The 11,496-nt window shown below is 34.2% G+C and overlaps 1 protein-coding gene across 2 annotated transcripts; it reads left to right on the top strand.

Moving 5' to 3' along the window:
• Positions 1-153: 153 nt before the first annotated feature.
• LOC126822519 (clathrin heavy chain linker domain-containing protein 1) lies at positions 154-8,760 on the top strand. Of its 2 annotated transcripts, none has more exons than XM_050551457.2 (9): positions 154-264; positions 1,991-2,253; positions 2,379-2,566; positions 2,833-2,978; positions 3,852-4,184; positions 4,629-4,859; positions 5,044-5,221; positions 7,671-8,059; positions 8,409-8,760. In XM_050551457.2, the coding sequence occupies exons 2-9, from the start codon at positions 2,065-2,067 to the stop codon at positions 8,612-8,614; spliced, it is 1,860 nt and encodes a 619-aa protein (XP_050407414.1). In that variant the 5' UTR covers positions 154-264; positions 1,991-2,064; the 3' UTR covers positions 8,615-8,760. The 2 variants fall into 2 exon arrangements, with proteins under 2 accessions (XP_050407414.1, XP_050407415.1); XM_050551458.2 differs by having other exon boundaries at positions 161-341.
• Positions 8,761-11,496: the final 2,736 nt, after the last annotated feature.

The following is an 11,496-nucleotide window of genomic DNA, read 5'->3' as shown; positions in this document are numbered from 1 at the left end:
TGACATTTTAGTCAATTTGTTATTGAACAGTCATTCTGAATGCACAGAAAGACTCACCAAGGACGTGTAGTTTAGTTTGTTTCAGTAGTGTACCATAATTTCGTTTCGGGTAAATATATCAGGTTGTTTTTGATTGACGTCACTTCCTTGCAACTTGCTTTGTTTACAAATGGCAGCTGAAATGAGCTGTCACTATAAAGTCTTTTCGGCCTTATACATTAAGTTTGTAATGTATATGCCGTGCTTTTAAAACAAAATTAATGGGTAATTGGTTATTCACAATTAGCGTAATATAGGTATTATGAATATGTAACAGGCATTTCCCTAGTAGAGCGAAGCTGGTACGTGTGATATGTTAAATATAAAACCTTATTTTTTCAAGTGATAAAAGTAATATTAAATAATCTCGTTTTTCCGAATTTAATTTAATTTAGATCTAAATTGTATGATTAATTTTGTTAAAAAAAAAAAAAGAACAAAAAAAGTGTGACGTCAGAAATATATGATGTCGTTGATTAAACGCGTCATAAAAATATTTCTATGACTGAGTCGCGTAATCTCGCTTGGGCGAGATTTGGTAAGTTGGCATGTGCATTGCTATTTTTGCCCAGTGTTTCTGTTTCTGTATTAATACCCAGACGCACTCAAAGCTGAGTATTATGCTGGGGGAGGGTGGTGCGCATGCGCTGTTTAATCTCGTATATGCGAGATGAAAGCCTCCACCGATGTGGCTAGGACTGATTTGTCTGGAAGTTGGTTCCAGTCTTTAATGGTCATTGGAAAGAAGGACTGTCTGAATAGTTCACTATTACACTGGATCTGTTTATAGTTTTTTGAGTTAGTTTTCCGTGTTCTAGAAACACTTGGAATAAGTATAGGGTCATTCGGTATGGCCACTAGCTCATTCACTATTTTGTAAAATAATACAAGTCTATGATCTCTCCGGCGTTCTCGTAGCGGTTTTATACCCACATCGTTAAGCATCTTAGTGACGCTGCTTTCACGTGAGTAATCCGATGTTATGAATCGTCCTGCGGATCTTTGTACCTTCTCAAGGGATAGAATGTCCGTTTGACTGTGCGGGTCCCATATTGATGAGCAATATTCCAACACTGAGCGTACTAGAGATTGGTAAGCTGTAATCTTAAGAGATCTAGGGCACTTGCGTAGATTACGCCTAAGGAATCCCAATGTGGAATGAGCTTTATTAACAGTCTTATTTATGTGTTTACTCCATTTCAATGAATTACTGATGTTGACTCCTAGGTATGGGTTATTGTCTACTTCTAAAATAGTATCACATAGTTGGTAGATGTAGGTGCTTGATTTTTTGGATCTTGATACTCTGAGAATATAACATTTTTTAGCATTGAATGACATTCCCCATTCTTTGGCCCAAGTTTCCAGGGATTGTAGGTCGGATTGAAGTTGATAATGGTCGTCAAGAGAGTTTATGGCTCTGTAGAGTAGGCAATCATCTGCAAATAGCCTAACTGTTGATTTGACTCTCAGGGGAAGATCATTGATATGAATGAGGACCCTAATTATATATTTTGAGTGTAATACCGCGGTATACTATAATGAGTTAACTTAAAATGACAAGGCTTGTTTGATTTGGGTCAAGAATGAAATTGTCAATTTTATATTTTGGTTAAGTTGACATTTTTATGGTAGAGTTAATTTATTAGTCCAACCCCAATCAAAGACTCATATCCACATGTACATCATTCCTTTGTGAATAAGATTCATTCAACCAAATAAATAGGATGCTGTACAATTTTATAGTTTTAAAATATTGCTTTAAGTTGAAACAAATTTATGGTAATTTAAAAAACTTATGCAAGAGATTAAAATGTTTAATTTGTAGTTTAAAGTTGGGTTTTTTTTTGCATATTGGATTGTAGTAAGCTACAAAAATCATTCATGTTTTGATATAGTTTGACAAGTAGGAAATGTTCCAAGAAATTTTGTTTCATCTTTGAAATTGTAGGAATTATGGTTAGGTGAAAAACGGAGCAACAATACCATACTATATAGCACATGTGAGGAACTCCCAACTGCAGAATGATAATGGATTCTTCAAGCAGTTTTTCCTCATCTACATTTAGTAAATTACCACCCATAGTTACCAATGAAACAGATAGAATATTTTTACAAGAAGTTAACAAGTTTGTAGAGAAAGAGTTGGTGAAACTTGGTCATAAAGCAGATGAAGAACAAAATTATCTGATATATAAATCAGTTTTCAATAGAGTAAGTAATGGCAATGCTAATCATCATCATAAAGTGAAAGGAATAGATGGAAACAACTTGTTATTACACTACAGACCAATTACATTTTTGTATCTTTTTTAAAGAGAATTTGTGTGTATTTATAGGTGATAGAACATGTTACAGCATATAAACCAGTATTAACAGCTATTAAAAAAGAATATGAAACAACAATTGATGCTATCACTAATGGTCAAAAAGAAGCTGTATTTTTGCAAGGTAGATTGAAAGCTATGGCTTCAGAACCTTCAACTATCAGGAACTATCGAAAACGAGCAGATCAGTTGGAGGAAAGGTGACAATTTGTTTGATATTGAAATATTTTTTAGTAGTCTATAAATTAAGGTTACATCAAGTTTTTGAAATCTTAGTTTCTAAACATTATAAGCTTTAATACAATATACTAATTTCATTTAACAATTGATTCTCTGCTGAAGTTTTGTTGTTTACAATATTAGTTATATATTTATCAATGATAATACATGTAAATGGTTTATGAATAAAAATTATATAAAGGAAACATTTAGTAAGTTTAAAACACCAAGAAATTTCGTACTTCAGGATCAGTTATATTAAGAAAAATAACAAGGAATTAGAAAGCCAGTTAATGGCTGCACGAACTGCTAGAGAAGAACGAGAAAAGAAAGAAAATGAAATAAAAGAGATTCCGAGAAGACAGTTAAAAAAAGACAGTAGAAGTATACCTGGTTAGTATTAGCCTATAATCAATATTTGACAATAATTTTAAGGATTTTTTAGAAATAAACTAAAACAGATTTATTTTCTACTTAACTTAGTGAAACAAATTCTTTTTTTAAAACTCTGGGATGTATAAAGTAGCCCTATAAAATTGACCAATATGTCAGTCAGTCCTGAAATGACAGTTTGTGTCGAGTGGACATTAAACCCCATTTCTCTCTCTGGCCTGTAGTGATTAGATAATTATATCATAGAGCCTTAATTTAAAGACTTCTTCTTTATATGGTTCATTGAACTAATGCAGCAAGTTTTAAAAAAGAAGCCCCAAATATCTGATTGGAGGGTGTTTACAGGCAATTGTGGATGAACGTACATGGATTATTATTCATGAGTAAAATCAAAATCTTAAAGTTACAATTTCATATTTACTAAGAAAGTCAAAACATAATTATGTCTATGTCTTTTGCTCAATAGGTTGTCAACTCACTATTATATGATCATAGGTTATCTTTCTCACACTTAAAAATGTTCACGCCAGAAATAATAACACAATTACCTCACAATTACCTCCCTTGTTTTCCTATTCTCCACCATGGAAAAGCTATCTTCAAGCGTTTGAATTTGAAGTTGAAAATAAATTTTTGCCAATTTCTCAACTGGCAATAGTGAATTATAGGATTATTCTTTAACAAAGTAGGACTGTTTATGGATACCATCTGTTTTAGGGCTTTATTTTAATACATTTTAAATAACTTAAAAATATGAAATTGTAACTTTAACTGTGGGCACCTTTCACCTAACATCATTACAGCTTTGTTTGTTGTATGATTTTTGTTAATTATTCCTGTAGACTTTTTGACTTTTATATTTCAACTGAACAGGTCTAACACTGGAGGAACAGACAGATTTAACACTTCTACAAAAAAAACTTGAAAAACTTGATAGACAATTAAGGGAACTTAACATTAGCTTCAAGACACGTTATTTACCCAAGAGCAACAACCTGGAGTTGAAAGATCATTTAGATAAAAAAGTTAGTTTTAGAGATCATCTGTTGAGTCAGAGCCAAGCATTTAAAGCCAGAAGTCATCGGATGAAAATAGCCCTAGAAGCTGCCGAGGCCTATAATGGTGTCAAACCACCAAATCAAACAGTAGGAGATGCTGTTGTACTTGCTTTTCAACATTATTTTGGGCAACAAGCAGCAAAAACAGGTGAGTGTTCAGTATGGCTAGGTACTTTATGTTGATAATTACTAAAAAAAAACAATCTTAGCCAATGGATTCACACTTTAAGAACTTCTGCACTGGATGATGTTAGTGATAAGATATAGCCCCCACTCCATATGTTTACAAATAAAAAAGAAATACAAAACCAAATTCAATTTGGGTTGTTTAAAAGCTCTCTAGCAGAGTACTACATAACGACAATGACACGACATCATAAATCAATTCTCAGCTGTTACATAGATAAATTAGGTTCCATGTGAAACAAGGAATCAAATAGACAGGTAACAGTGATCCAAGTCAAACAGCAAAACCCCTTTCTTTAATGTTTAGTGTAATATCCTGATTATAATTAAATTTCTTCAATATAAATTCAATTCATTAATTTAAATATTAGCAAGCAGTTACCATTATTATTTTGATTATTTACAGAAGTAACTAATTTAGAAGGAGAAACTGGAACTGGAACTAATGAAGCAACTACTACCTCCCAGTTTGAAGAGGATGATCCAAATAAGGAAAAAGAAGCAGAGATGATGTTAGAATATATTGAAAAATTCAATGAATTATTTGAAGATGGCAAATTTGAAGAAGCCGCTATTCATGCAGCTAACAGTCCAAAAGGCATTTTAAGAACACAGGCAACCTTATCCAAATTCAGAGGTAATCTCTCTCTCGTTCTCTCTCATGTATTGTTTCACAAGGTTGTGGGTATCCTCCAGATACTCCAGTTTCCTCCCACTTTTATATAAAGACCCCTGAAAACAAATCACATTATTGAAATAAAATATTTTTCGAATGACTTAGTTTAGTATTGAGTAAATATTAAACTTCATTTCTGTTTTAGATGTAAAGTTATGGATTAATGGAGGTCGCACGCCATTATTAGCATTCTGTGATGCTCTAATGTCGTCTGTTAAAGCTACAGGAAGTAAACCAGGTGTAGGATTATCTGTAGACTGTATACGATGTGCTTTATCTGAAAATAGACTTGATTTATTAGCACATTGGGTCGCTCAAGACAGGTAACTATTGTAATCTTTTCATTTATTAATTAGTAAAAAAAAAACATTTCAAGTGATAAATACAGTTTAACGTCCACAAGCACTTGAAGGGATTAAAATTTCTTACACATCTTGGGATGTTATTTCCTTTGATCTCCATCCGTGTTATGAAATGTATCAACCTAGCTGTGACGTCATCAGGGGGTGATATCTGATATCGGTGCTGGGGATGATATCAGATGTCACCCTCTGGTGACATCACAACAGGTTTATATCACTAAGCAATGAAAAAGGATACAAATTCTTTTTTTTTTTATCATTTTATTCACTTTTTTGTTTAGTGTTGTCACATGATTCGGACGATGAACTTTGCCAGGCCCATGTTACTTAGTTTCTGCATCTGACCATCATGAACTTTTCTAAAACTCTCAAATTCTGGATTGTGTAGTATAGTATATATCCACATCAGTTTTATTCGCAAGCAGTAAATGTGAAACTATTCCCAAAACTAAATACAGAATTCGGTGGGTAATATTCATCATTTATATTGCTTACTTCCAAGATGAATCGAGACATCCAAAAAATAAAATCTTATATACTCATATTTTCAAGCACACAGGATTTTTCGCTCACTATCATGTTTTGTTATTCCGCCACACTGGCCAACTGTTAAAAAGGTTCACAGCCCACTGATTTCTGCGTAAGGTATTAATGGGCACGTCATTGTTGGCACATTTACTGACATCTTGTCACTTGAACTTGAAATAGAAAAGCATTTATCATTTTTACCATTCTCACGATCCAAAATATCTTAGTACATTAAATCCTTGTTAAATATTTTCTGCATAAATTCTGCGCTTTGACTAGCTTTAAATAATTCTTTGTCAGAATCTACGTTTTCTTTTTCAACCATATTTTCTATAAACTGACTTGCTCGGATCAGTTTGCTGTTCGAATTGTTTGACAACATTGTACAAAATAAATGCCAGTTTGTAAACAGGTGGTTACTAAAATGTAATGCACGTGCAACTTACGACTTGGCCGATATGGGCTAAACCATTGTCTTATGGGTGAGATCAATTAGGACAGATTTAACATTGATGTCAGTGTGTAAAACAAATATTACCCTTCGGCCTTAGGTTATTTCACATATCAACCCTCGATGAGTGCTATATATTTATTTCTTAAATTGTCTTGTCTAGCATACAACTAACAATAGGGACAAGGTCTATCATGTGCCATTTTGTTTTGACTCGCGAAGACATTTTGTCCTCAATCATTTCACTACTAGTGACACCTTCTGTCCCTTTTATTGCCAAAGAATCTTTATTTAATCCTTATGCAGCTTCCAATTTAACTAAATTAGTCGTTTACAGCATTATTAATTACAAATCAAACTTAAAGCCCTGTCGCTTTGTAAATACCAACTTCGTTTGACCGGATGTGACCCGTATACTGTGTCAAGGGAATTCCCTTTTGTTTGATTACCTAATCCCTGTCCAAATCTGGTACAACAGATAGTTTAGCAAAGGGACTGTGTGATCTAGACTGTCACTAATGAAAACTATATTTCCATTAACCAATCAGAAATGAGAGGTTCCTCAAACATCACATCTTCCGGTCCAAAGAAGTTAGTATTCAGAAATTGATATTATTTAAAGTTATATTTATAAATAATAATGCTATGAAATGATCAATTTAGTGACATTGGGGGTTGTATAAGAATTAAATAAAGTCTAGTCTGCAATAAAACCGAAGAAGAGTGTTACATGTAGTGAGTATTGTGAGATAATCAACGAAGAAATGTCTTCACTGGGTCAAAACAATATGGCGTGTGATATACCTTGTCATTATCATAGTATGTTAGACAAGAAAATTTTAAAAAATTTGAATCTCTTCAAGTTCCTGTGTTAAAGTCCTGCTTCACTGCACCAATCTGGCTAATGAAGTTACCTTATAGATTTCTTCTTTGAGATATAGAGATACCATCATATTTCAGACTCATTTCCTCAATTTGTACGATCTGATTGCATGACTGATTAACTGTTAAGGTATTTCAAAGAAGCCATGCAGTCAGTGGTCATTTGCTGTCCATGCTTGGAGAATTCAGAAAAGTATTTCACTAAAGATTGTTTATTTAAGTCTGAAGATAAATTGTAAAGAAATAAACTAATTAACTTGTCTGTAAGATCAGCAGGAAATATTGAGCCATTCTGAAATGATCACTAAAACGGCTAATAGATAAACTGTTTTATTCCATTCTTAAAACACAGTAATTTGCTAATTTCTATTTATCACTGGAGAAAGTGTGGCAGAATGGTCACTGTACCAGTGTTTTAGATGTAGTTAGACAGCTAGTCAAGAAATATTATGTCTGTAATTTCTCCTTTGGTGTGATGCATGTTCATGTTATAATTGAATATTGTACGTTTCTTAAAATATTTTTTTTTCTTATTTCTTTCATTTACAGTTTAAGTTTATCAAGAGATATTGGCGTTTTGTTAGACGAGCATTGTTCGTGTCAAATACCATGTAAGTGTGGTTGTCAGGCATTGGCTCAGACTATCTTTACAGGTTTAAGAGAGCACCAAAATGTTGTCATCTGTCTGGTAAAACAAGGAAGGGTACTAACTGGATTACAATACGCCAAAATTAAAGGCACCCTTGAAGCTGAATTCCTGGTGTACCTAATAAAGGCATGTCCATCTGTTCAACTATTCTTGGGGCTGTCAGAAGAACATGACACAACTGGAAGTTCTATTGTACCTATTGGCGTTATATTGAAGACACTTTTACAAATGGATAACTTGAACCTTGGGGTCAAATTTATACAGCAATTTCAAAAGTCCAAAAAGAAAGGTAATTTTAATGAATTTCTTAATGATGTCAAGATGATTGGTAATCTTAAAGGAACCCATTAACATATGGGCCTCAAATCACCAAATTGTTAGCATTTAGAATTCCATGTGTACACTTTTGACACAATATCATTGTTAATTAATTTGTATTTGGATAGAGATTTATCATATGTCTAGATACAGGATAAGTGAAGGTAGTCTTCTATAATAACAAACTGGTGCTTGATTCTCATCTATTTCATACCCATGTCTTTTTCACTGGACAATATGGTAGACCCATAGGTATATATATCACCAGTAACCTACAGTTTGCTTGATAATATTTTTTTTCTTTTGTTTTCATTTTTTAGTAGATGGTGATAAAGATAAGAATGTATTAAGACAGGCTATATTTAGTGATCATGTTACTACAAGTAATGAATGGAATCGTATTGTGAAAGGTTTACAGGAAGGGGGTCATAATGAAGTCTCTATACAGGTGTCTGCTATTATTCTAGTAGTTGATGCTTTAAAAAACGCTATTAATACACTCAATTATTCTTTAATGGAAGCCTAATTTACAATATTAATAAATTTGATGAAGTCAGTTAAGTTTTTCTCATGCCAAACCATCTGTGATCATATACACAACTTTCTAAACAGTCTACCCATACATTGTTTATTGTGAATTATATATTTGATATAAAATTATTTATATACCTAGTCTATATAACTTATTTTTTTTTTTATATAAGTAAGAAGAATGTGGGGACACTTCGGGACTATATCTTATGAAATTGTATAGCCATTCGTTGCGAAAGTTCTTAAGTGTGAATCCATTTCGACTTAAAATGGTTTAGATATTATCCAACGTGACATATCATTTATGTCTCAGTCGGGATCAGTAGTGAAAAGCCCAGTTATTTGTATCGTAACATTTCTGATCGCATATCAGCCTTCTAAATGATGTGATTGGCTTTTTTTGGAGAGTGTGCGGCATGGGCTATTTCCGAATAGGATAATAGATGCCATTTCTCTTGGGAGGGCTTACTAAATTGAACAATAGTGAGATCATAATCCGTTATATAAACGATCGAATTTCGTTTTAGTGAGGTTAAAAATAGTTTTCACTCGGATTTGAGCGTACATATTTTTATAAGGCGCATAAAGACCAGAATATTTTTTCGGTCTATACGATGATGGTAATCTACTTGGAATCAAAATAGTCTAAATTTGCTATTCAAATTCCGGAGAGTTTTAACGGTATAAATTTGTTGTTCAATTTATGGAGTATTTTGTACTCCGGTATAATGACCGATGGCAGAACATACGCTTTCTGCTGGATATCGAGACTTCTGTGGAGAATGTCACTGATTCTCAATGAGAGGAATGGTGTTTTAGCTTCCTAATATCACTGAAAACCCTAGTGTTATTACTTCAGATATTTTTCGCAAACCAGCGGGAGAAAAAAGTTGCAGGTCGTTATATTTTATTTCTTATCCCACAATTAGTAATGGCTCCTCAGATTAGAGACCCGGACATTTTACCGCACCAATATACACGATCTATATGGCTAATCCAAAACTTAGTGAAGATAACTTGGTATTTTTTTATCTCGTCATGATCATAAAACCCGACAGCACAATTGCCAAATAGCAGTTGAATACTAAGTCTGATTGTAAACTAAGCATGCATGCCTGGACAAGTTCTAAATTATGCTATCTAGTACAAGAAAAACTTAGTGTATATTACACAATTCAATAATCCCAGTCTGGTTATCCAAATAATTCCCACTTGTTTATATTATTTTAAACGACAAAGTCAAATGGGTTAGGGGCCTTAGAATCTATGCAAATAAGCATTTTACAACGACAACCCTTTAGCCGTTTCTGTGCCCGAAAAACCTTCGGGTTATAGGCGTCCAGGGATCCCGCCTCAAAGAAAATTTGACGATCGCAAACGCGTTTTCTTGCTATTCCTATCACAGAATACAGCAAGTGGTATAATATAGCCTAACTTAGGTGGCTGACTCGAATTCCAATCAACCAATCAATCGTTTACAGTCCACGGAGAATACAGCAACTTCAATATAGCCTACCTTAGGTGGCTTATGAATCCAGTGCCGGACTGGGTCCACCTGTCCGTGACAGGTAGGCCTAAGCTCATTAAAAAAAGTGGGCCTAAGCCTATGAAGAAAAAAGAGAAAGAAAAAAGAAAAGAGAAAGAAAGGAGTGTGGGGGGGGGAAGAAAAGATAGAAGGAAGGAGAGGACAGGACACAGGATAGGAGAAAGAAAAGATAGGGAAAAAATGACTGACAAACAACACAAAAAAGAAGTGTACTACAAGGAAAGATCTTAATGAGTTTGACCTCATTATACCAAGAACCGTGTAATTCATCTTTTGTTTTTGACACTGAAGAGAATTCTCAAATTCATCTAACGATAGTACTCTTACACAAAAAACACATACTTATGGAAAAACAGCTACTTATTTATTTGGGCGACGTTTCGAAGAGTATTCTCTCAACGTTATCAAGCTAATACAGTAATACAAGAATAATGAGATCAATATATACAGAAAACTGTAACAACAATTCACGAAACCATACAGGACAACAACAAGATCAAAGGGGTTTGTTCTACTGAAGAAAGACCATAACATCACAATAGTAGCTGCTGATAAAGGGAAATCCACTGTTATAATGGATAAGACTGACTATCTCAACACGGTAACTCATCTACTGGCAGATAAAGCCACCTACAGGAGGATTAGGAAAGATCCCACCCACAGCTATAGCGATAAACATACTGCCCAGTTATTGAACCTGAAAGAACAAGGAAGACTTACCAACCCGTTATTCTACAAGCTCAAGCCATCTCATCCCAGACCTCCATATGCCAGAGCCACGATTAAAACCCACAAGAATCCTATTAAAGCCAGACTCCTAGTATGCTCCAGAGACTCTGTATTTTATAATACAGCGCAACACCTGTCTAAACTCCTCTCCCCATTAGGTAAAGAAGCCCCTTCGTTCATAAAAGACTCTAAAGATTTCTGCGAAAAACTACAGGACCAACCACAAGACATACAGATTCTATCGTACGATGTCATCGATCTTTTTACTAATATTCCTCGAGATGAAGCCATTGAAGCACTACGCCACAGATTATCTTCCCTAGAGAACCCACTTGACACCAACCTCAGCACGGAAGACATCATTAACCTCACTAAAACCTGCATTGATTCCACCTACTTTTCCTGGGGAGATGATTTTTACGAGCAAGTACATGGATTACCCATGGGAAGCCCCTTGTCCCCAGTCCTCAGCGAGATCTATATGACTAGTTTTGAAAAGGATGCCCTATCCACTTCACCGGTTCAACCTACAGCTTGGCTTCGTAAGGTAGATGATATTTTTGTCATTCTCAAACAGAATGAAGACCCCAACCTCCTCCTCA

The sequence above is a fragment of the Patella vulgata genome, chromosome 5 (assembly GCF_932274485.2).
Source record: "Patella vulgata chromosome 5, xgPatVulg1.2, whole genome shotgun sequence".
In the NCBI taxonomy this organism is placed as follows: Eukaryota; Metazoa; Mollusca; class Gastropoda; family Patellidae; genus Patella; species Patella vulgata.
This window is presented reverse-complemented; position numbering and strand designations above follow the sequence as displayed.